The sequence below is a fragment of the Bufo gargarizans genome, chromosome 7 (assembly GCF_014858855.1).
Source record: "Bufo gargarizans isolate SCDJY-AF-19 chromosome 7, ASM1485885v1, whole genome shotgun sequence".
Taxonomy (NCBI): domain Eukaryota; kingdom Metazoa; phylum Chordata; class Amphibia; order Anura; family Bufonidae; genus Bufo; species Bufo gargarizans.
In genome coordinates this window covers 29,748,715-29,776,186 of record NC_058086.1, presented here as the reverse complement: position 1 = coordinate 29,776,186, position 27,472 = coordinate 29,748,715, and the positions used below count along the sequence as shown (strand labels likewise).

At 42.9% G+C, this 27,472-nt stretch overlaps 1 protein-coding gene across 1 annotated transcript in view; it reads right to left on the bottom strand.

The window, feature by feature from the left end:
* Positions 1–27,472, bottom strand: part of AGBL4 (AGBL carboxypeptidase 4) — a 1,564,331-nt gene that overhangs the window by 663,213 nt on the left and 873,646 nt on the right. The window contains exon 5 of the mRNA XM_044302361.1: positions 20,448–20,664. Coding sequence (XP_044158296.1) covers positions 20,448–20,664 — 217 coding nt within the window. The remainder of the gene's footprint in view (positions 1–20,447; positions 20,665–27,472) is intronic.

Sequence of the window (27,472 nt, the reverse complement as noted above, 5' to 3'; positions counted from 1 at the left end):
TAAAAAAATAAACTCATGAAACAGGCATGGACAAAAATGATGGTACCCCTAACTTAATATTTTGTTGCGCAACCTTTTGAGGCAATCACTGCAATCAAACGCTTCCTGTAACTGTCAATGAGACATCTGCACCTCTCAGCAGGTATTTTGGCCCACTCCTCATGAGCAAACTGCTCCAGTTGTGTCCGGTTTGAAGGGTGCCTTTTCCAGACTGCATGTTTCAGCTCCTTCCAAAGATGCTCAATAGGATTGAGGTCAGGGCTCATAGAAGGCCACTTTAGAATAGTCCAATTTTTTCCTCTTAGGGTCCATTCACACGTCCTGGTTTTTTTCATCCTGAAAAACGGTCCGTTTTTTGCGGATCCGTTGTTCCTGAAAATGTTTCCGTATGTCATCCGTATGTCATCCGTTTTTTGCGGATCCGCAAAAAACGGGAACATGTATACATTTCAATTATCAAATAAAGTTGTTTGGATTTCTTTGAAAAAAAATTGAAAAAAAAAAAAAAAAAAATTTGTTATGTGTTTCCAGGAACGGAATCCGCAAAAAACGGATGACATACGGAATGACATCCGAATGTCATCCGTTTTTTGCGGATCCATTGACTTTGTATTGTACCAGGATCCGATTTTTCAGGACAAGAATAGGACATGTTTTATATTTAAACGGACATGCGGAACGGAACAACGGAAACGGACAGCACACATTGTGCTGTCCGATTTTTTCCAGGACCCATTGAAAATGAATGGGTCCAGATCTGGTCCTGATCTGTTCCTGAAAAAACGGAACAGATCAGGAAAGAAAAAACGGACGTGTGAATGGACCCTTAGCCATTCTTGGGTGTTTTTAGCGGTGTGTTTTGGGTCATTGTCCTGTTGCAAGACCCATGACCTGCGACTGAGACCAAGCTTTCTGACACTGGCTAGTACATTTCTCTCTAGAATTCCTTGATAGTCTTGAGATTTCATTGTACCCTGCACAGATTCAAGACACCCTGTGCCAGACGCAGCAAAGCAGCCCCAGAACATAACAGAGCCTCCTCCATGTTTCACAGTAGGGACAGTGTTCTTTTCTTGATATGCTTCATTTTTTCGTCTGTGAACATACAGCTGATGTGCCTTGGCAAAAACTTCGATTTTTGTCTCATCTGTCCACAGGACATTCTCCCAGAAGCTTTGTGGCTTGTCAACATGTAGTTTGGCATATTCCAGTCTTGCTTTTTTATGATTCGTTTTCAACAATGGTGTCCTCCTTGGTCGTCTCCCATGTAGTCCACTTTGGCTCAAACAACGACGGATGGTGCGATCTGACACTGATGTTCCTTGAGCATGAAGTTCACCTTGAATCTCTTTAGAAGTCTTTCTAGGCTCTTTTGTTACCATTCGGATTATCCGTCTCTTAGATTTGTCATCAATTTTCCTCCTGCGGCCACGTCCAGGGAGGTTGGCTACAGTCCCATGGATCTTAAACTTATGAATAATATGTGCAACTGTACTCACAGGAACATCTAGTTGCTTGGAGATGGTCTTATAGCCTTTACCTTTAACATGCTTGTCTATAATTTTCTTTCTGATCTCTTGAGACAGCTCTTTCCTTTGCTTCCTCTGGTCCATGTCGAGTGTGGTACACACCATATCACCAAACAACACAGTGATTACCTGGAGCCATATATATAGGCCCAATGGCTGATTACAAGGTTGTAGACACCTGTGATGCTAATTAGTGGACACACCTTGAATTAACATGTCCCTTTGGTCACATTATGTTCTGTGTTTTCTAGGGGTACCATCATTTTTGTCCATGCCTGTTTCATGAGTTTATTTTTTTACATAATTCTGTTGAAGCATGGTTGAAAAACAATGTCTGACTTTCATTGGTTAACATTTATAGAATTTTAATTTATTATTACTTTTGTCAGATTAAAGTTATTTCTGTGACCATTGTGACTTTTTCTTTCATTGACCAAAGGGTACCAACAATTTTGTCCACGTCTGTATATCTTTCCATGGTAACGAACAAGCCTGTGTGGTCTGATCCGGCAGTCATACTGCGTTCTATCTGTCCTCTATTTATTCCTTGCATGCATCTGATCAGCAAGAAATACTGTAAAAATAGGAGGGGCTATGACAGCAGGATCAGACTACACAGTGTTTGTTTGTTGTCTGTTACCACGGCGACCCAAAGCTTTGTAGAGAAGCTGTAGACACAGAGTTGTAGGACATTTTTAATGAAGGCTATTTGCAAAATTGCTTCCTATTTTGTTTTAAATGCATATAAACAATTAAATGGTTGTCTTGGTAGTATTCTTGTCAAATTTAAAATGCTATAGAAGGTCCCATCACACCACACCGGGATCTTGTACACCCCTCCCTAACAGATGAGATGCATGACCCTCTAGTCAGTTCCCCCTGTTTGCACGCAATTCCTTGTCTTTGAAGACAGAAGCGTTTTCTGAGAAAGGACCAATCTGACCTGTTGTCCCTCCCTCCGGGGGCCTCATGAAAGTTCTTATCTATGCTAAAGCAGAGATGCTCAACCTGCAGACCTTCAGCTGTTGCAAAACTACAACTCCCAGCATGCCTGGACCGCCTACAGCTATTAGGGCATGCTGAGAGTTGTCGTTTTGCAACAGCTGGAGGGCCGCAGGTTGAGCATCCCTGTTCTGAAGAATTGACAGTCTGTATGTTGAGTGACATATACATATAATTCAATGATTTGACTATTTTGGATACAAAGTTGCAACGTGACAATATTCAGTGCCACATTATTCCATTGTGAAGCCCCTATAGCTTTTTTTAGACTTTGTGGATCAGCATTATTTCCGTTAGGTGTAACCTCTTATAGCTGTCTTGCCATGCAGCAGTAAAATCTGCTGAGACTCGGTTTATGTTCACGTTGGTGTCAATTGTGAGCCCTTGTTGGCAAAGTCCGCTCTTCCTCTGTACCAGTATGTTACTCGGTTTGTGCATGTCTATTGTCCTTGATTTTCTATGAAATTGTGCCTGTAAACATTTTCATATGTGCAAACGTAGCAGTAGGTAAAACAGATTTTCATTAACTGAATTTTTGTGCCTTATTAAAGAGCGCCTATCAGCAGATTTGTACCTATGGCGCTGGCTGACCTGTTACATGTGCGATTGGCAACTAAAGGCATCTGTCAGCAGTTTTGTCCCTATGACACCGGCTGACCTGTTACATGTGCACTTGGCAGCTGAAGACATCTGTGTTGGTCCCATGTTCATATGTGTCCACATTGCTGAGAAAAATGATGTTTTGATATATGCAAATGAGCCTCTAGGAGCAACGGGGGAGTTGCCGTTACACCTAGAGGATCAGCTCTCTGCAACTACCTTGTACTTGCACTTTGATTGACAGGACCAGGCATGATGATGTTTTCACTGCCTGCCTTGTCAATATTTGCGGGGCACATATGGACATACGACCAACACAGATGTATAGTAGTATAAAGCAGTGATCTGCCACCTATAACCCTCCAGCTGTTACAAAACTACAAGTCTCATCGTGCCATGACATCCTGCAGCTGTCAGAGCATATTAGGAAGTGTAGTTGCGAAACAGCTGGAGAAGCACAGGGTGAAAGATCACGGGTAAGAGAACACGCCAAATGAAAGCTCTCACTTCATGGCATTGTCTACGTTGATATTGCTCTAATCTTCGTAATGTTGTTTGAAGACTTGAAAAATTAGAAAGTGAGTGAAGGAGAAGCTGAGAGCACGAGGACTGAATTATGAGGTTTGTTTCCAGCAGCGTTTATCATACGGGGCATATTTATATTCTCGTCAGGTCGTGTCTTGGCACTTCATTGCTCTGCCTAATCTGACTGGTAATGGCCCTTAAATGGATGATTGAGCGGAGTTGTTACCAAGTGGAAACCAGTCAGTAAAATATCATTGCTGCAGATATTAACCCCCTCGCCATCATGTTTTTTTATATACTGGGGGGTACTTTTTATAAAACAGAATTTGTCCAGCTTTTTTAGGGGGAGTGATTCACCCCTATGTGCCTCTTTATGCTTTATTAATACACATTGATATAGCGGAAAATAATAGGTTTCTTAAGAAAAATGCTAAATAAAATGGCCATTGAGGGGTTAAAAATAATGAAAAAAACTCACCTCATCCACTGGATCGATCCAGTGGATGAGGTGAGGTTTTTTAAATTATTTTTAACCCCTCAATGGCCATTTTATTTAGCATTCTGTCTTAAGAATGCTATTATTTTCTGTTATAATCATGTTATAATGGAAAATGTTAAAATCACCCAAACACCGAACGCGAACCCGAACTTCAGTGAAAAAGTCCAGGTTCAGGTCCGGGTACCCGAACTCGCAAGTTCAGTACGAACATGAACTTTACAGTTCGCGTTCGCATAACCCTAGTTCTGACATTTAGGCCTCATGCACACAGCCGTTGTTTTGGTCCGCATCTGAGCCGCCGTTATGGCGGCTTTGATGCGGACCCATTTACTTCAATGTGTCCGCATCCGTTGCTCCGTTCCGTGGCCCCGCTAAAAAAAATATAACATGTCCTATTCTTGTCCGCGCTTTACGGACAAGAATAGGCATTTATATTAAAGGCTGTCTGTGCCGTTCTGCAAATTGCGGCACGCGCACGGACGCCACCTGTGTTTTGGCATTTTAAACCTCTTTATCTTATTTACATCTTTCAAGAGCAGCCAGTAGCATGTTTTGTTATAGTCAATAGTATATTTTTAATGTTAGCAACATTTTGTAGACTTGTTATTTTCGGTTATTTTCGGTAGGGTTGTCCAGGATTTTATAACTGTTAACCTATCCTCTGGATAGGTCATCAGCATCTGATCGGTGGGGGTCTGACACCTGGGACCACTACCGAACAGCTGTTTGAGAAAGTACTGGCGCTCCTATGAGCACTGTAGCTTTCTTTTCGACTTACCGAGCACAACGCCATACCGTGTATAGCTGCTGTGCCTAGGCCATGTGACCAATGACCGTGTCGTCACTCTGCCTAGGAAAAGCTTTGAGAAGGCTGGAGCACCGGTGCCTTCTTAAACAGCTGATCGACAGGGGTCCGAAGTGTCGGACCCCCACCAATCAGATACTGATGAGCTATTCTGTGGATAGGTCATCAGTATTAAAATCTTGGAAAACCCCTTTAAGTGTATGTTTTCTAATGCCAGAAGCCTGACTAATAAAACTGGGGAACTGGAATTAGTGATGTGTGAGGAGGACTATGACATAGTGGGAATAACTGAGACATGGCTGGATGATAGCTATGACTGGGCGATTATTGTACAAGGTTACAGTCTGTTTACAAAGGATCACCAAAACTGGAGAGGCGGAGAAGTCTGCCTTTATGTAAAGTCCTGTCTAAAGCCCACAGTCCGAGAAGATATAAGTGAGGGATATGAGCCTGTGGAGTCACTGTAGGTAGAAATACATGGAGGCAAAAACAATAATAAGTCCACAGAAAATCTACTACTAAACGAGATAGACAAGGCGGAAACAGGTTCTTGGCAATAGCCAAAGACAATTACCTTTCCCAACTGGTTCAGGACCCGACTAGAGGGACGGCCATACTAGACATAGTATTAACCAATAGACCTGACAGAACAACAGATGTGCAGGTTTATGACCATAAAGTAATAACCTTCCAATTGTCATTCAAAAGAGCATTTCTACAGGGAGGAACAAAAATACCAGACTTCAAAAAAGTTAAATTTAACAGACTAAGAGAGGCCATAGGCCAAACTTACTGGGACAAAGTCCTCAAAAATAAAAATACAGCCACAAAATAGGATTTTTTAAAAGCATCCTAAAATCTAATTGTGAGATACCTTATGAAAATAAAAGGTTAAGGAACAAAAATAAACCAATGTTGATAAATAGAACTGTAGAGAAAGCAATAAATGACAAAAAGAAAGCATTTAAATCACTAAAACAGGAGGGTAGTGAGGAAGCACTGAAAAACTATAAGGAAAAAAAATTGAATATGTAAAAAATAAATAAAAGCAGCCAAACTAGAGACCCAGAGATTGATTGCCAAAGAGAGCAAAACGAACCCTAAAATGTTCTTCAATTATATAAATGGGAAAAAGTATAAATCGGAAGGTGTCGGCCCTCTACACAATAATGAGGGGGGAGTTGCAGAGAGCGATGAGGAAAAAGCTAATCTGTTAGATATTTTTTTCTCCACTGTATTCACTGAAGAAAATAAACTGTCATATGAAATGCAGAATATGAAAGGAAATTCCCCATTAAAAGTGTCCTGTCTGACCCAGGAAGAAGTACAGCGGCGTCTTAAAAAGATTAAAATAGACAAATCGGCAGGACCAGATGGCATACACCCCGTATCCTAAGAAAATTAAGTAATGTCATAGCCAGACCCTTATTTCTTATATTTAAGGACTCTATATTGACTGGGAGAGTTCCACAGGATTGGCGCATGGCAAATGTGGTGCCAATAACAGAGCCTGGAAACTATAGGCTGGTAAGTTTAGCATCCGTCGTGGGTAAACTGTTTGAAGGTTTTCTGAGAGATGCTATCTTGGAGCACCTCAATGAAAATAAGCAAATAACACTACACTACGTGCAGAATTATTAGGCAAATGAGTATTTTGACCACATCATCCTCTTTATGCATGTTGTCTTACTCCAAGCTGTATAGGCTCGAAAGCCTACTACCAATTAAGCATATTAGGTGATGTGCATCTCTGTAATGAGAAGGGGTGTGGTCTAATGACATCAACACCCTATATCAGGTGTGCATAATTATTAGGTAACTTCCTTTCCTTTGGCAAAATGGGTCAAAAGAAGGACTTGACAGGCTCAGAAAAGTCAAAAATAGTGAGATATCTTGCAGAGGGATGCAGCACTCTTAAAATTGCAAAGCTTCTGAAGCGTGATCATCGAACAATCAATCGTTTCATTAAAAATAGTCAACAGGGTCGCAAGAAGCGTGTGGAAAAACCAAGGCGCAAAATAACTGCCCATGAACTGAGAAAAGTCAAGCGTGCAGCTGCCAAGATGCCACTTGCCACCAGTTTGGCCATATTTCAGAGCTGCAACATCACTGGAGTGCCGAAAAGCACAAGGTGTGCAATACTCAGAGACATGGCCAAGGTAAGAAAGGCTGAAAGACGACCACCACTGAACAAGACACACAAGCTGAAACGTCAAGACTGGGCCAAGAAATATCTCAAGACTGATTTTTCTAAGGTTTTATGGACTGATGAAATGAGAGTGAGTCTTGATGGGCCAGATGGCTGGATTGGTAAAGGGCAGAGAGCTCCAGTCCGACTCAGACGCCAGCAAGGTGGAGGTGGAGTACTGGTTTGGGCTGGTATAATCAAAGATGAGCTTGTGGGGCCTTTTCGGGTTGAGGATGGAGTCAAGCTCAACTCCCAGTCCTACTGCCAGTTTCTGGAAGACACCTTCTTCAAGCAGTGGTACAGGAAGAAGTCTGCAAGGTAAGAAAAACATGATTTTCATGCAAGACAATGCTCCATCACACGCGTCCAAGTACTCCACAACGTGGCTGGCAAGAAAGGGTATAAAAGAAGAAAATCTAATGACATGGCCTCCTTGTTCATCTGATCTGAACCCCATTGAGAACCTGTGGTCCATCATCAAATGTGAGATTTACAAGGAGGGAAAACAGTACACCTCTCTGAACAGTGTCTGGGAGGCTGTGGTTGCTGCTGCACGCAATGTTGATGGTGAACAGATCAAAACACTGACAGAATCTATGGATGGCAGGCTTTTGAGTGTCCTTGCAAAGAAAGGTGGCTATATTGGTCACTGATTTGTTTTTGTTTTGTTTTTGAATGTCAGAAATGTATATTTGTGAATGTTGAGATGTTATATTGGTTTCACTGGTAAAAATAAATAATTGAAATGGGTATATATTTGTTTTTTGTTAAGTTGCCTAATAATTATGTACAGTAATAGTCACCTGCACACACAGATATCCCCCTAAAATAGCTAAAACTAAAAACAAACTAAAAACTACTTCCAAAAATATTCAGCTTTGATATTAATGAGTTTTTTGGGTTCATTGAGAACATGGTTGTTGTTCAATAATAAAATTAATCCTCAAAAATACAACTTGCCTAATAATTCTGCACTCCCTGTATATGAGCATGGCTTCATGAGGGGTCAGTCATGTCAAATGAATTTAATCAGTTTCTATGAGGAGGTAAGTTCTAGACTTGACAGCGGCAAATCAATGGATGTCATATATCTGGACTTCTCCAAAGCATTTGACATTGTACCGCATGAAAGGTTAGTATATAAAATGAGAATGTTCGGGAGAAAATGTCTGTATGTGGGTAAGTAACTGGCTCAATAATAGAAAACAGAGGGTGGTTATTAACGGGCCACACTCAGATTGGGTCACTGTCACTAGTGGAGTACCTCAGGGGTCAGTATTGGGCCCTATCCTCTTCAATATATTTATTAATGATCTTGTAGAAGGCTTGCACAGCAAAATATAATTTTTTGCAAATGACACTAAACTGTGTAAAGTAATTGACATGGAATAGGACAGTATACTACTACAGATGGATCTGGATAGATTGGAGGCTTGGGCAGAGAAGTGGCAGATGAGGTTTAACACTGACAAATGTAAGGTTATGTACATGGGTAGGATAAATGCAAGTCACCGGTACATACTAAATGGCAAAACACTGGGTAGCACTGACATGGAAAAGGACCTAGGAATTTTAGTGAACAGCAAACTAAGGCTACTTTCACACTTGCGTTCGGGGTTCCGCTTGTGAGGTCCGTTTGAAGGCTCTCACAAGCAGCCCCGAACGGATCCGTACAGCCCCAATGCATTCTGAGTGGATTCTGAGAATATACCATCGGATTTGAGTTAGATCATGAAACTCAGATCCGACAGTATATTCTAACACAGAGGCGTTCCCATAGTGAAGGGGACACTTCAAGTTAGAATATACTGAGAACTGTGTAATAACTGCGCCCTCCTGCCTAGCAGCACCTGATATCTTACAGGGGGGTGTGATCCGCACAGTTAACCCCTCAGGTGCCGCATCAGGTGCTGCCAGGCAGCAGGGGCCAGACCCCCCTCCCTCCCCAGTTTTAAATTCATTGGTGGCCAGTGCGGCCCCCCTCCCTCCCTCCCCAGTATTATATTCATTGGTGGCCAGTGCGGCTTCCCCTCTCCCCCACCCCCCTAATTAAAATCACCCCCCCATCATTGGTGGCGAGCGGAGAGTTCCGATCGGAGTCCCAAGTGAAAGGTCTGTGTGGCGCATTGCTTATAGCACAGACCTTTCACTTACCAGTAGGAGGAGTGCCTGGCCGGTTACAGACAGCGCAGGTAAGTATAATGCTTCTAAAATTGCTAAGTAACCATGGCAGCCAGAACTGCAGTAGCGTCCTGGTTGCCATGGTTACCAATCAGAGCCCCAGCGATTAAACTGGGACTCCGATCGGAACTCTCCGCTGCCACAAATGATGGGGGGGTGATTTTAATTAGGGGGGGAAAGGGGAGGCCGCACTGGCCACCAATGAATATAATACTAGGGAGGGGGGGGAGAGGGGAGGCCGCACTGGCCACCAATGAATATAATACTGGGGAGGGAGAGGGGCCGCACTGGCCACCAATGAATTTAAAACTGGGGAGGGAGGGGGGTCTAGCTCCTGCTGCCTGGCAGCACCCGATCTGGGGGCTGAGATCCACACAATTAACCCCTCAGGTGCGGAACCTGAGGGGTTAATTGTGCGGATCACAGCCCCCTGTAAGAGATCGGGTGCTGCCAGGCAGCAGGGGGCAGTCATATACACAGTTCTTAGTATATTCTAACTTGAAGCGTCACCATCACCATGGGAACGCCTCTGTGTTAGAATATACTGTCGGATCTGAGTTTTCACAAAGTGAAAAATCAGATCTGAAAAAAACTGTTATGCAGACGGATCCGCTCCGAACGCAAGTGTGAAAGTAGCCTAAGCTGTAAAAACCAGTGTCAGGCAGCTGCTGCCAAGGCCAATAAGATAATGGGTTGTATCAAAAGGGACATAGATGCCCATGATGAGAACATAGTCCTACCACTTTACAAATCACTGGTCAGACCACACATGGAGGACTGTGTACAGTTCTGGGCTCCTGTGAACAAGGCAGACATAGCAGAGCTGGAGAGGGTTCAGAGGAGGGCAACTAAAGTAATACCTGGAATGGGGGGACTACAGTACCCTGAAAGATTATCAACATTAGGGTTATTCACTTTAGAAAAAAGACGACTGAGGGGAGATCTAATTACTATGTATAAATATATCAGGGGTCCGTACAGAGATCTATCCCATCATCTATTTATCCCCAGGACTGTGACTGTGACGAGGGGACATCCTCTGCGTCTGGAGAAAAGAAGGTTTGTACACAAACATAGAAGAGGACTCTTTACGATAAGAGCGGTGAGACTATGGGACTCTCTGCCTGAGGAGGTGGTGATGGTGAGTTCCCTAAAAGAGTTCAAGAGGGGCCTGGATGTGTTTCTGGAGTGTAATAATATTACAGGATATAGCTACTAGAGAGGGGTCGTTGATCCAGGGAGTTATTCTGATTGTCTGATTGGAGTCGGGAAGGAATTTTTTATTCCCCTAAAGTGGGTAAAATTGGCTTCTACCTAACTTCATTTTTTTTTTGCCTTCCTCTGGATCAATTTGCAGGATAACAGGCCGAACTGGATGGACAAATATTTTATTCACCCTTATATACTATGTTACTTGTTCTCCATCCCTTTTGTACTACCATTATGGTATCTATTATGGGATCTATACAGAGGTTGAACTCTTCACAGTAAAGGGTGGTAGAGGCATTTGAGCTTGAAGGTACATTCATATGACAGTGGGGGCACACTAGGGAAATTTATACTGGGGACAGAATATGGGGCATTACTGGTGGCACTGGGGACTTTGAGTACTGAGGCACTATATAGGGCATTACCGGAGGACATTTTAATACTGGAGGAAAATAGCAGGATTTTTTTTGTACAGGATCATTACTACTGGGGGCACTATAGTGGACATTAATAATACTGGGGGCACTATAATGCCATTTTTACTAGGGGTAAAATAGGGGTTATTAATGCTGGAGGCACTTATGGGCATTTATATTACAGGACATTATTTTTGGGAACTGCGACACAGTAAGGGGAATGGTCTGGGAAAACAGGTATTTTCCTCCCAGCGTGCACTGCTGGGCTGATTTGCAGCCAGGTGGGGTCAAATACCGCACTGGAATTTAATTGCTGTTCCAGGTTTTTGGCAGCACCTGGCTGTTCTTAAATAGGCAGCTGGACTCAGCAGCAGGATCTCTGTGTTGGAATCTGAGGCTTGGAGCCAGGTTAGATGGCTGAGACCCATGAGACGAGCAAACAGGCCCCCTAAAGCCTGCCGTGGACTGCTGGAGGCAGAACTGACATCAAGGTGACTTGTCTTATATGAACTTTCCAATTTGTGTGACGTAACACCAAGATGTACTTTCCATTGTGTGTGAAGTAAACACTAAGACTGCAACGTAACGCATTGTTTTGTGCATTTGCCTCAAGTGTGAATAAACACTGAGGTTTTTGCATTAAGAACTTGTCTTTTGCGTCTGTACTGCGTCCGCTTAATCTAACTACCAGAGCGAAACCCCACAGGACACTATACAGGAATTATTACTGGGAGCACAATGTAGGGTTTTATTATTACTGGGGGTATTTTAGCAGACATTATTATTACTATGGACATTTTGGCAGCCATTATTACAGGAAGTCAATTTAGCGGACATTATTATTACTAGGGGCATTCTAGAGGGCATTATAATTGCTGAAGGCACTGTAGGGACAGTATTTCTACTGGAGTCATTATTTTGTCAGCAGAATAGTATTTGAGGACATTGGGGAACAGAGTGGGCACAAAATCAGGGGTGGCCGCAGGATGACATTGTCAGGACACCAGGATGGGGACTTTGTATTGGAAATGTGGGGAGGTTGATGGAAAAATTGAGAAATCTAACATGTCTTACATGTGTTACAAACTCTGCAGAGACGAGATGAAGCTGAAAGAATTTGTCATGGCGATCTGGGTCAAACAGAGGAGATGAGGAAAGAGAACGTCTACATCGCAGGAGATGTCAGTGGATGTGAGAGGTGTGTATATGTTTATGTGTGGTTTAGGGGGCGCAGACACATTCTTCGCACAGGGGCGCTCCACTGTCTGCGTCTGCCTCTGTGCCTCTGCCTTGGGTTGCACATCCCAGGGTGATACAGGAGCCTAAGGTCATCATCATAGCAAACTGCTGATGATTTCATGGAGAACTCTAGACATTCAGCCTGCGATGCTACTCTAGTTTTTGTTACTGTGCGGCAGAAAGTGAAGTCAGAAAAACCCAAATGAAACGCTTTGCACAGCGAGCTGATTTCCCCGAGGATCAGATACATCAAGTAAGAAACTGCATCAGTTTAATGGAACCTTTCAAAGGATGAAATAGTTCACTGGTAATCAAAGATATTTTTTTTCTCTTTAAAGACATTTGTAATTATATTCTTGTTTTATTTAGTACAGTCACTTTAATGCACTGGGCTACAAAGGGAATTGAACTAAAAAATTGGGAGGGGCTGTCATAGTATTAGATTGTGGCAGACACAGCATGATGGAAGAAAAACTTACAAACACATTGCTGCAAAGTTTCTTCTGTGGGAAAGGCAATTATCATTGTCATTTTATAATGGGATTTTTGTTACTGTGGTCTGGGGGATTGATACATTGATAAACTAGTGTAATTGGAAACAGATAGGCCCCTTTCACAGGGGCGAGTTTTCCGCGTGGGTGCAATGCGTGAGGTGAACACATTGCACCAGCACTGAATCCGGACCCATTCATTTCTATGGGGCTGTGCACATGAGCGGTGATTTTCACGCATCACTTGTGCGTTGCTTGAAGATCGCAGCAAGCTCTATTATGTGCGTTTTTCACGCAACGCAGGCCTCATAGAAGTGAATGGGGCTGCGTGAAAATCGCAAGCATCCGCAAGCAAATGCGGATGTGGTGCGATTTTCACTCACGGTTGCTAGGAGACGATCGGGATGGAGACCCGATCATTATTATTTTCCCTTATAACATGGTTATAAGGGAAAATAATAGCATTCTGAATACAGAATGCATAGCACAATAGGGCTGGAGGGGTTAAAAAAAGAAAAAATAATTTAACTCACCTTAATTCACTTAAATGCGCAGTCCGGCTTCTCTTCTGTCTTCATCTTTGCTGTGCACAGGAAAAGGACCTGTGATGACGTCACTGCACTCATCACATGGTCCGTCACATGATCCATCACAGTGGTAAAAGATCATGTGATAGACCATGTGATGAGTGCAGTGACGTCATCACAGGTCCTATTCCTCAAAAGGAGAAGACAGAAGAGATGCCGGCTGCGCGATCAAGTGGATTAAGGTGAGTTAAATTATATATATTTTTTTAACCCCTCCAGCCCTATTGTACTATACATTCTGTATTCAGAATGCTATTATTTTCCCTTATAACCATGTTATAAGGGTAAATAATACAATCTACACAACCTTGAACCCAAACCTTAACTTCTGTAAAGAAGTTCGGGTCTGGGCACCACATTCTGTTTTTTATCACACGCGTGCAAAACCCATTGCACCCGAGCGATAAAAACTGAACAACGGAACGCAATCGCAGTCAAAACTGACTGCTATTGGGTACCTACCTGCGTGGGTTTGCCGCAACACATCCGGACCTTATCCGGACACGCTCGTGATAAAGACGCCATAGGAGTCTAGGGGTTGATGTGGAGTTGATTCTAAAAAATGCAAATGCATAAAGAGCAACATGAATATCCCCATCCACAAATTCAGCAGAAACATCCCAGCAATTGTCCTTAGATTCCATCAGCAGATAAACATCAACTTTCCACATCCATCCACAAGCCGGTATAAAATAATCCAGGGCCTGCTGTCAGGTCGACAGAGAAGCCGCAGGAAATAATAATTTCTTCTGTTTCTTCATCACTCACAGGAGCAATTCTATGTTTTGATCTGAGGCAGCGCAACGCGACCGATCAGACGATTGCTGCCTGTGGGGGTCTATGACTATTCTCACTATGGGGCAGTCTTTAGCTTCTAGGAGGATGGTCCAGATACAGTAAAAAACTGCAAGGTCAAAAATAAATACACCGACCGTCGTTTTAGACGATGGTCTTAATAAAGTCCTAAGCTGGCGGTGGATCTGCCAGAGTTATAAAGAGGCGCCGGCCACGCCACAACTTTGGCACATTCAGCGCCAGTCTAAATGTAAGACAACGTCTTAACTGTCTTACATTTAGACCTTTTTTCTACACCTAAAACAGGCATAGAAAATAGTAAATGAGACAGGCCTATAGGCCCGTCACCTTCCCCGCCCGTGCCACGACCACTTTTTTAGACCTGACGTGAGCAGAGAAAAGTCGCAGATAGTGGCACAACTAACCCCCGCACCGCCATCTGCGCCTCAAATACGCCTAATTTAGGGGTAATTCAGATTAGTAAATGACCCCCAAAGTCTGAATATTGACCAGATATCTATTAGGATCTTTTATGTTACATAAAAAATAAAAAAAATTGTCATTCAAAAATTAGTTTCAAAAACACATACCTCCAACCCAAACTCTGACCATAAAATGCCCATCCGCAAAAATATACAACTTTTTTCATTAAGCATTTTGTGCAAAATTGTGTGACTTTTTTTTTGCAATTTCTTGCCACTTGTAACCCCTTGGCACCACAAGCATTTTTTTTCTGGTTTCCCTCAAGTCTATGAGGGGACAAGTAGTATTTTTTAAGGACATCATTTTATTTACCATATCATGTACTGGCAAATGGGAAAAATGTATTCGTAGAGTAAAATAAAAAACAAGCAAACATTTGTGCCGTTTGTTTTTACAGCATTCAGGATGAGCTCAAAGTGATACTGTATGTTATCTTTATTCTGCGCTTTAGTACGATTACATCAATAGTGCATTTACATAGCTTTTCTTATGATTTACTAATTTTATTTTTTACTGGTACTATTTTGGGGTACATCACTTTTTTATTCAATATTTTTGGGGGACATTTTTAATTTTTTCTGTTATAGGATAAATACTTTAATATTTTATTAGTTCAGGTGTAAATCTTGTTTCAGTCTTAGAAACTATGGGAGTCATTTATTAAACAGAAGTACGCCTAAAGTAAGCGTATTTAAGGTGCACATTGCAGCGCAAAGGTTAGTTGCGCCACAATATGCAACTTTTCCCCGCTCACGGCAGGTCTAAAAAAGTTGTCGTGGCATGGGCGGGGAAGGGGGCACGCCGGCCGGACCGTATCATTCATAATTTTCTACACCTGTTATAGTCGTAGAAAATGGTCTAAATGTAAGACAGCGAGGAAGCTGAATTACATTTAGACTGGTGCTGGATACGCCAAAATTATGTAGAGGCCGGCCAGATATAGGACTTATAAAGACCAGCGTCTAAAACGCCGGTCTTAATAAACGTGCCCCATGTTACTATTTCCCCCACTTTCTAAAATTGCTAATATTTTTGTGCTACCTGCTGTTTGTTCTCTTTCTTATTTTGCTGTCTACTTTGCTGAGATGGTTGCACATGCTAAGTTCCTTCCTCCAGCTGCCACCAGCCAGAAATACTGTTAGCGGTGACAGTGACATGGCGATAGCTGCAGTAGAAAGGACACTCCCCCTGAGCTGTGATAGTGGGAGAGCTGTGGCAGAAAGGACACACACCCTGAGCTGTGATAGGGAGAGAGCTGCAGCAGAATAGACCCTCCCTCCCCCGAGCTGTGATAGAGACACACCCCCTGAGAAAGGACACGTCCCCTGAGCTGCCAGCTTGAAATAAATCTAGCAGAGCAACTGGAACAATGTATGAGGATATCTCTGGATCCATGTTAGGTACAGGGCTGGTTCTAGCTTTGTTAGATATATATTGCTATGTATCATATGATGTCTGATTTTAATTTTTATATTACTCAGAGGATAACCCCTTTAATGATTATTGAGCTTTCAGAGCTGGAATCTTCTGCATTACTTGGAATTTATATATATTTGGAATATCGCTCAGCTAAACAAATGAGGGTTATGTCTGGCATCAAACCTGCTGCTTTGAGTATTGTGAATATAGGCTTGTACAGTATAGATTGCCTAATTTGCCCCCCCCCCCCCCACAATCAGAACACGACAAGCCCTTTTTATCACATATGCAGACCCATAAGGCAGTGCAGGTGCCTGTGAGATTAGCAGATAGGGGAGGGGGGATGTGAATGTGCAGCTCGCTTCCGTCGCCTTTATACAGTAACACATGTTCTGACTGCTCCGTCTTTGCTTTTACCATTCTGACAGAGCCTGTCACCACACAATCAGCAGCCGAGACGCAGACACTGGAATGTGATATAATTATCTTTTATCATTTTAAATACTCTTCGTCTAGAAGCAAAATGCTGAGGGATTTCACAGGAACGCTATTGTAAGAATATTTCGTTGAAAATTCTAAGTGAAGTGCGATGCTATCGGCACCGTTCATTATGGGTATCATCCTATTACATAGCGTGAAAAACCCATTGTCTGGATTGGAATTAAAAACAAGGCATACAGTACGTCTGATTTCTGCAGGAAAGACGGGGTTTGCATGATATGCTACATTGTTTTACAATGTATATGGACAGACCAAACTCTAGTACCCCTGAGAAAAGCCATGGAGCTTGTAAGCCTTTAAAGGGGTTGTCCTGGTTCAGAGCTGAACCTGACTATATCCTCTTCTTTACTCATTTAGGGTATATTCACACGACCGTATTTATGAGTCCGGAAAAGATGCAGACAGCACACCGTGTGCAGTCCGCATCCGTACTTCTGTTCCACGGCCCTGCAAAAAAGATAGAGCATGTCCTATTCTTGTCCGCAATTGTGGACTAGAATAGGCATTTCCATCATAGGGCTTGGCGGTATCAGTGTTTTGTGGATCTGAAGTTTGCGGATCACAAAACACATACGGTCGTGTGAATGTACCCTTAAGGTACTTTCACACTAGCGTTATTATTTTCCGGCATTGAGTTCCGTCCTAGGGGCTCAATAACGGAAAAGAACTGATCAGTTTTATCCTAATGCATTCTGAATGGAGAGCAATCCGTTCAGGACGCATCAGGACGTCTTCAGTTCGGTCTTTTTGACTTTTCAGGATGGAGGTAATACCGCAGCATGCTGCGGTTTTATCTCCGTCCAAAATTCCCGAACACTTACCGGAATGCCGGATCCAGCATTTCTTCTCATTGAAATGCATTAATGCCCGAGTGTTCCTGCAAAACGGATCCGGATTTGCGGTCTGCGCATGCTTAGACCGCACAAAATGTGAAAAAAATAATAATGCCGTGACACCAGAGAGACGGATCCAGCATTTCAATGCATTTGTCATACCGTCTGACAAATGCCATCAGTTTGCATACGTTTTGACGGATCCGGCAGGCAGTTCTGCCTGCCGGAATCCCTTTGCCGCAAGTGTGAAAGTGCCCTAACTATGAATGAGTAGAGCCTCAGAGCATGTCCTTGCATCTCTAAGGGCATGGTCTGTTTGTTGACTACCGGTGTGGTATCGGGCTTCTCCTCACTATGCTAAGCGGAGACTTGCGCCTAGCTGTGAGCCCGATCACGTTACCGGCACAGATGGGCATAAGGCAAGGGGGAGCATCAGAGCAAGGAAATGCTCCAATGCTCTACTCCAGGGATCAGCAACCTCCAGCACGCCAGGTGTTTTAAAACTACAACTCCCAGAGTACTTCATTCACTTCTATGGGAGTTAGAAGAACAGCCGAGCATGTTTGCACGCTGGGAGTTGTAATTTCACAGCAGCTGGAGTGCCGAAGGTTGCAGATCCCTGCTCTACTCATACATAGCAAATGAGTAAAGAAGATAGAATATAGTAACGATAGGGCTGTTTTTTGGGTCCTAGGATATCATGTAGAGGTCCTTACTACTGCATATCTATCTCTAATTCTGTCGAGTCCATTATCCCAGTATAACACAGTATCTGCCACTTGGTTCTAGCAAATAAAATAAAAAATAAAAAAACGGAAATAAAGGGCTGTCCAACCGTACAACTGCAACACAGCAGTTTATGACCAGTTAAAAGGATAGCATTGGACCATGCATGCGCTGTACTGCCATTTGTGGAATTGGTGATAATTCCAATAGCCAGACTACCATAGCCAATGATTTAAGGCGTTTTTCAAAAAAGTTTGCATAATCGCTGTACTTATTTGTACAATCATAACTGTGAAGGAACAGTTGTGTTTGGGCTTCAGTAATGTTTTTTTTTTTTTTCAGCCATATTATTCCCCTCTTCAGCTGCACAGCTGGATGCATTTCTCTCAGAAGCAGGGGGAGTATCCCTTCTGTGAAGTCTGCCAGCACTGTACTGTTGTGACATCCTTTCCCTTACTTCCCACTATGTTTGTTTTCAGCTCTGGTGCTCACAGAACAGATAAGGAGGGGGAGATCACAGTTATATAAAGGCAGGACACTCTTATGATCTTTAGAAGCAGTGTAGAAGCAGTTCTTTTATCAGACTCAGGATCTCGGCTAACTCTGACTTGCTACATATAGTGAAGGGGTACCAACTTTTAAAAGAATTGTCAGAAAACATTGGGAAATGCTACGACAGGACAAAATGATAGGAGATAGGATCCTGATACATCCTACCTTCATATTCAGAAAGGCCTCTAATTTGGCCACTATAGTAGCACCCACCCTGAAACCAGCTAAAAAAAATACGTCTACCCATACAGTACAAAAAGGTTTTTTTCCATGCAAACTGTGCAAAAATTGCAAGAAAATAAAGTATGGTAAATAAAATTCCCTACTATCATTTATATAAAATTAATCACTACATTTCATGTAACACTGGAGGAGTAATATACTTCATTAGATGTCCCCATATGTGGGCCTAACCAAACGTGAATTGAGGATAAGGATGGGGGAACACTTAAATAATATAAAGAAAAACTATGGTGGTCATCCTCTGTCCCGTCATTATGCCCAACACCATGGAGGCACTTTTTCTGGTTCCGTGTTTGGGGGCATTGAAAAAGTCAATGTAAATGCGAGAGGTGGAGATTTTATCAAACAGATGTCACGGTGCGAAAGCAAATGGATTTTTAGACTGAACAGGCTAGCACCAAATGGCCTAAATCGAGAAATGGAATTATTTGCATTCAAAATATCAAACATTTGAGAATTGATCGGCCTTAAATAACTCCTTGTTCAATTTGTAAACTATCCCATCCTACCATCAACCCATTTAGCGCTGTATGCGGGAATATCGACAATGGAAACTATAGCAGTAGCCATGGAAACCGGGCACCTATTTATTCCAGGGAACAAACATGGCAATTATCCCTGACGAAGAAGCCCGTAGGCTTCGAAACACATAGGATCGCTTTTTGGTCTCTGGAACTTACCGTAGGACCGCTGTGACATCACACTCCACGCTCAGGAATCCCATACAAACTAGCTCCTTTGCGCGCACGTCAGCTACCGGCCAGAGCGGCGCACGCGCTCTGAGGTTGAGCAAGAAGCACTACAAGTTATCCCGCAACATCGATGGACTAGATATTCGCCTGACAAATCACCAAACATCGAGCTATCATCTCACTAGAACAGGTACCTTCTAATAGCTCAACTAGTCTATACACATTCACTCTTCCTTTTCACTCCAGCGCTGGTACCACCACTTATTTTATACTTTTTAACTCTGACAAGCCCCCACTTCCTCTCTGCTGTCTTCTGTGTCTCTGACACTAAGGAAAGATCTGGCCGGACACCAGGCAGTGAACTGCAACTTAGATGGAAGTGAGACCTCTAGTGGCCATAACTTTACAGGGTTTTTTTTCAAGTGGATGCAGGCATATATTTTAAATGAAGTGATTTAAAAATACATTATGCCATTCTCTGTTAAATTAAATTGTGCAAAAGTACAGTGACTCTTTTAGAATAAAATTTTGCTGAGAAAACCCTTTAAACATAGCCAAAAACTGACTAAATGATATTTCTTGATATTTCGAATAAAGAAACATGGCTGCAGGACTTTATGTAAAATTTCTACTTTCTTCTGCCCCCCTGTATACTTGCATAACTGGCCTAGGTGAGCATTCATGTATTCTCAAAGGGGAAATGGGAGAAGGTCACTGTCAGGCACCTCTAGCAGTAGCGTATCTCTTCAAAGAACAAAAGGATTGGGCATGTCAAAATCCCACTTCTCAAGCACCTATCTCCAATCATCTGCTCTGTATGGTAGACTGCTCTGTATGGTAGACTTTAGCCTGTCTGATATTATGCTACTTACAAAATTGAATCTAACAATCATATTACACCCAAAAAGTAACGATTTGCCTTGAGTACTCACCACACTTAAGCCAAGGAGCTCTCGATGAACATAGTCTAGATTCAGCCTGTCGAGGTTTTCCAAGTAATGCTGAAGACGAGTGTACGTGTACGGGTAACAGTAGGCAAACTGATAAACGTCATCTTCTCGGTCAAAGCAAAAAGCAAAAGACATGACATAGTTTTTGCGATGATCTGGGCACCGATAGTAGTAGACATTTTTGGAGGGCAGCCTCTGCCTGCAAAGAAATAAAGGATGTACAAGAGTAAATAGTGTCAGGGTAATCACCATGGCTGGTTCAGTTTATGGTGCAACATATAACTTAAAAAATGTTTCTTATAATTTCCAAGAGCATGCATCATAGTGAGCTAAGACTCAGTAAACCTTTTGGAGATACACCTGACTCAATCCTGCTTCATCCAGTGGAGTGTAGGCTTGTGGGAGAGGGCAGTGAGGGACATGCAGAAGACATCTTTTCAATGAGGTGTTTTGCGATTTACTACAATTGGTTTGTAAAACCTGTCCATGGGAGTTTTAAACAGGCAGTTCATGGGAAAAGGGGCCTGTGATTTGTCAATATTGCCACACTAGCATTTTAACTTTTTGTAACTTCTGGATCTTGACTTCTGCTTTGACTTTGACCTTGCTTCTGACTATCAATTATATTTCTGAATCTTAAATTACTTCCTGATATTGACCCTGCCTGTTATTTGACTCCGGGATTATACAGTACCCTTTTTGGCTCTGACATTATATCTGGTTTGGTCTTTGGCTGCCGGTATTTGTACCTCTTTTTGTTTAGGTCCCTGCACTTAGTTAAGTTAGGGACCCTCAACCAGTTGGGGGCCATCATTTAGGACAAATTATCCAAGTAGGTAGGGATAGTGATGAAGGTGAAAGTACAGGGCTGCCTTATTCCCTACCAAAAATTACACGCATACTTGCACATCATCCCAATTGCTATTGTTCAGGCATTTAGCTAAGTATAGGCTCTATTCCGAGGTTCGCAACATGTTTGTGATGGACATTTAGCATGTATGCTACTAGAGCTACCAACATACATGCTAAACCTGTTCACTGGCTTACATTGGCCAGGTGGAGTGCTAACCTATTGCCAAATCAAATTTTCTATGTTAAAGGGACATGGTCATTTTTTTAAAACACATATTATATCACAACCTAAATGTGACTATTCTATGTAATTTGTTTTACAAAAAAAGCTGGTGGATGGTTTTCTGGATATAATTATTTGAAGTCACTTCATGTATTCTGCTTCCTGTACAATTTTTTTTTAACTTCCTGTATGTGTGGACTTTTATAACAGTAGATAGTCTTGCCTAACTCTCTCAGTCAGGCCATCACTGTGACAAGAGAGTGTCCCATGTATTGACTCAGTTATATCATCACAATGATTTTCTGTGGGCATCTTTATCTAGGCCTTTCAAGAGAACAAAAGAGCCGTCATACTAATATCTCAATTCTACACCTTTTATTATCACACAGATAACATCTTTCCCTCACAGCAGCGGAATTACACCAACAGATTATCTGACTAATGATTGGTCAGAAAATCTGTCAGATAATCTGTTGGTGTAATACAGCCATAAACTGATAATGGGTTGTTTGTCTATACAGGGGGTCTTATTATTTGTGCTTGATGCTGCATAAAACATTATTTAGTATTTAATTATCAATGGCATAGTACTGCTAAAATTAAAAAGATGAATATTTCGATGAATATTACGTTTTTTTAAAACATACCCCTGGAAGTGTCCCTTTAAATATATTTTTTAAAATTATTTTTGGTTACTTTTTAAAAATATTTTATTTATATTTACACAAATCCTGAAATCTTGCAATTTTCACTTTGGGCACTAAGCCTAATATCACATTGACACTTCCATTCTGTAGTGTCCACTTTTCAGCAGTCATCTCATTATTAGCACAGACAGGATTACAAGTAAAGTAAACACATATATAGATAACACAGGATCCAGCATTCACAATAGTTCATGGTCACAGCTCACTTGCACAATGACCTCTGCATAGAATACAAAGTATGCCCATAACACTCATAGAAGTTAGTGAGCCATCTCCAGACTATAAGTTCCTATGGTCCATGTGGCTGCTACAAGCATATCTAGAAATGGTGATAGCAGCTCAGGCAAAATAGCCATGTCCATAATTGTGATATATAAAAAATTTACGGTAGAATAAAATAAATCTACAATAAGTAAATAAAAAAGAACATGTATCAGTATGTGGTTTTAATTAATAAAACATATAAAGGCGTCACATTCCCTTTAAAGGGAACCTGTCACCGGGATTTTGTGTATAGAGCTGAGGACATGGGTTGCTAGATGGCGGCTAGCACTTTGGCAATACCCAGTCCCCATAGCTCTGTGTGCTTTTATTGTGTCAAAAAAACGATTTGATACATATGCAAATTAACCTGAGATGAGTCCTGTCCCCGACTCATCTCACATACAGGACTCATCTCCGGTTAATTTGCATATGTATCAAATCGTTTTTTTGACACAATAAAATCACACAGAGCTATGGGGACTGGGTATTGCGGATGTTCTAGTGGCCATCTAGCAACCCATGTCCTCAGCTCTATACCCAAAATCCAGGAGACAGGTTCCCTTTAAGTAAAAAACTATGGATTTCAACACAAATGGCATTTTCTAATGCTGGGCATCCACTTTGCAAATAGATTTTCATAGTTGTAAAATATCATCAACTTTATGGGCAACCCTATAACAAGGTCAGGAATTGCAGATCCATTTACAATGACCGGGTGTAAGCAGATAATTTTACAAGCCATATTTCGGTAAGCTCGGTATAAATTGTATAGACCTGTTTAATAAAGGAGATTTGTATTGATTTTTTTTATGTATTTAAATAACCAGGATTGCTCTCCTCTGAGTCAGCAGATAATGTGGTCCTCAGCCTTGACTTGAGAGATGCAGGACTGCAGGTTGTAACACAGTCGCCTTAGGAGTGTAAATATTGGCTTAGAAAATTGGCGCTGAACACTTTAATTTTACTCAACACCTTCCATTTATCTGCCCATGTAATGCAGAGCTTCAAGACATAATTATTCTTATGAGAGGGAATTAAGGACTGAGCCAAACAGAGTAGCAGAGAAGACAAGGTTGTTAGGACATTTCTTATTTCATACCCTCAGCAAATAGTATATGTTGTATAGAAGGCAGTCTGGAATTCTAGGTTATTCAACATCTAACCAAAGCTTGCTAAAATGGTGGATTTCCATATATATATATATATATATATATATATATATATATAGATATAGATATAGATATATATATATATATACATTTTTTATTTTATTACTTATTTATATAGCTCCAACATATTCCTCAGCGCTTTACAGACATTTGCACCACTCCCTGTCCTCAGTGGGGCTCACAATCTAAATTATCTCTAAATGTCTTTGGTGTGTGAGAGGAAACCGGAGTACCCAGAGGAAACCCACACAAACATGAGGAGAACATACAAACTCCATGCAGATGTTGCCCTTGGTTGAATTCAAACCTAGGACCCCATCCATGTAAGGCACCAGTGCTAACCACTGACCCACTGTTAATAAAAATACTTCAGTTGTCTCTTCAGTAGAGATAAGCGAATATCTCGAAACTTGATTCTGGTTTAATTTGAGCAAATTGGAACACCTTCGGTTTGGGTAGACCCGAATAGGATTGGTCGGCAGATTGTGCTCCAATTTGCCTGAAAATTTGTATATGTCATTCTAAGGTCTCCTAGGATATTTCTCTCTTGTCTCTAATCTTTTTAAAATGATATCTCTCTCCTGAATCGAGGCACCAAAAATCTGGTTTCAGATCCACCTCAAATTTTCACAAAATTTGGGTAAAATCCGAATTGTTTAGATTCAATTTGCTCTACTCCTCGGCTGAGTTGTTAAAGAGGTTTTCCAAGTGTTTTATACTTGTGGCGAAACCAACCTCGCCACGGTGTTTTGGAGGGGGCTGTTTGCCAGCCTCCTGCCCTGGGATGGTGGTCCCTTAAGTTATTGGGTCTTAAGGCACTTGGGACGGAGCCCTCTGTCCCTGGATTGCATCCTCTGCCTTACTTGCTTGGATGAAGCACATGGTGAGAACAATAGATAGCGGCCATTTTAGCTCACAGACACTGTTCTGACTTTTCCACACGGTGCTATCTTGCCTGTATTTGGTGCACAGAGACATCATTCAGTAGTTTGAAACTACCAAACAGGGGACACATTTATTAGTGACTATTTTCTGTATAACTTGTATATTTTCAGTGTAACTGTATCTTCCAAACTACTGAACGGATGTGGGTGAATTTTGGACATGTGGTTCACCCAGATCCCCCGGTTCCGAGGATATATTGGTTATGGGGTTATTGCATGTTTTGTGGTTCCTGTGATATGTTTTATAAAATTGTATGTTATGTGAGGGCACCCAGATAGCTAATATTATTGTATTCGTGTGGTCTGAGTGCCAGTCACCTAATGATATGCACTCAGACTTGAGCTATCTGGGGATATGTTAAATGTCTGTGTTTGCTGTGGGGGTGCCATTGTGTGTTTAACTGGTGATGTCTGTGCTGTTGTCTCCACATGTGTATTGGCGATCTCCCCTTTGTCCTGAGAGATAATTGGATTGTCTTCGGTCGTCTCCGGGACAGAGGGGAGGAAACCATGATGCATTGTGGGGATATGTTGTATCTGTTCTGTATTTGCAAAACTGTAATAAAAACCAGGCTGGGTGTGCCAGCACATCAGAGCACTGCTTGACCCTCAACACGGAGCCTTGTCTCGTTATTGGGGGGATTCCCTGTATGCTGTTAGAGACTGATTGCTAGGAGTGTAAGCTGACGGATACGCTTTTCCTGTTCGCCTGCTGACAGCTATTTGCGAGGTTCCAGTTTGGAATGCTATTTTGTATCCAGTTCGGGAGGTTGGTGTTCTGCAGTAGCTGTGCCTGTCTCTCGGAAAGGGGCATATCGCCTAAACGGATTTTAACCCCTTGTCTGCTGAAACGGTGCCGTTACATTGGTGGCAAGCAGCGGGATCGTTCCTACAGCCAGAAGGACAGCTACAGGAGACACCATTTCTTTGGATTTTACAATTTAAGGGCAACGCATGTCCCAGTACAGCGACCCTAAAAGCACCAGGATGGAACCAGCAGTGTTATACGAGGAGGAGGACCTGGATGGCCGGGATGCATTAAGGAAAGGCATCTGGTACCAGGCCCTGGATAATGTACAATACCAGCGAGGTGAGAGTCTCCCCAGTGAAGAGCAGCGGTTGCAGAAGCAAGTGGCCCTGCGGATGTCCTTCCTGGGAGAGCAGCCCCTGGAGGAATGGGTGAAGGAACTAGAGCACCGGGTATGGCAGGAGCTATGGCTGGAGGATGCCTACCAGGCGCTTTGGTGGTATGTGGCACAGTTTATACCCTGGACAGCTGAGCATGACAAGCCAGAGGGAGAGGAGTTTGATGGTCCTGGCTTGTTATGGGAGTCCTTTGCAGAGCCTGACTTCGGGAGCCCTGCACAGTCCAGACTTCAGGACATTTTCTATGAGAGGGAGGCTAGGCATGAGTGGGATGACCCCCATGAGGTAGAGCAAGACCTGGCTCACCTAGCAACCCTGGAGTGGGAACTGGAGCAGGACTACCTAGATCTCTTCCACTCCATTGGGAAGGCTCAGCAGGACAGCAAGAAGTCAGACCCAGGTCCAGAGCCCTTCAGCTGGGAGGATATTGTTGATGTTTACTGGGAAGAACCCCAGGTGGCTGGTGGAGATGGGACCGAGGTCTCTCCACCGGTCCTGCAGGGAATTGGGAGCCTAGTCTCCATTCCCCAGCGGCAGTGTGAAGTGCAGGAAGGGGAGAGCAGCGGCCTCCCTCCCCAGCGGCAGGCTGAGTTACAGGGGGCAGAGGTAGTTGTTCCTGCCCCCCAGCAGCAGCATGATTTTTTGGGAATTGGGAGCCTAGTCTCCATTCCCCAGCGGCAGGCAGAGTTACAGGGGGCAGAGACAGTCAGTCCTGTCCCCCAGCGGCAGAGTGTCCTACAGGGAATAGAGAGCCCAGTCTCCTTTCCCCAGCAGCAGGACACTGTATTGGGAGCGGAGGTGGTCAGTCGCCCTCCCCAGCGGCTGGAAGTATGTATGGGAGAGGAGCTCGTTACCCCCTCTCCCCAGCGGCAGCTTAACGCACCAGGGGGAGACAGTAAGCCCCACAACTGTGCAGATGGGACCGTGGTCTCTGCACTTACAGCACAGGGGGTAGGGACAGTTGTTCCTGTCCCCCAGCAACAGGGCAGTTTAGCCAAAGGGGAGACAGTCGGTTTCCCCCTCCAACAACCAGACTCCAACCAGGCTTCTTCCGTGGTAACGCTGGCACCAGGGCAGAGTACCGCTGATCCCTGCCCACAAAGCAACCTCCACTCCAAGCCAGGGAGCAACTCAGAGACCGGGAGTACCAGCTACAAATATAATCTTGGTGGATTCACTGGACAGAGACAGGCTACGAAATTCAGCAGGTCCAGTATTGGGTTGTGGGTGGCCTGCCAGACTAACTCAGGTACCGACCGGCGTGAGGTCAGGTATCTGGTTAGTCTTCCCTGGGGGGGGGGGAGATGTGTGGCGAAACCAACCTCGCCACGGTGTTTTGGAGGGGGCTGTTTGCCAGCCTCCTGCCCTGGGATTGTGGTCCCTTAAGTTATTGGGTCTTAAGGCACTTGGGACGGAGCCCTCTGTCCCTGGATTGCATCCTCTGCCTTACTTGCTTGGATGAAGCACATGGTGAGAACAATAGATAGCGGCCATTTTAGCTCACAGACACTGTTCTGACTTTTCCACACGGTGCTATCTTGTCTGTATTTGGTGCACAGAGACATCATTCAGTAGTTTGAAACTACCAAACAGGGGACACATTTATTAGTGACTATTTTCTGTATAACTTGTATATTTTCAGTGTAACTGTATCTTCCAAACTACTGAACGGATGTGGGTGAATTTTGGACATGTGGTTCAC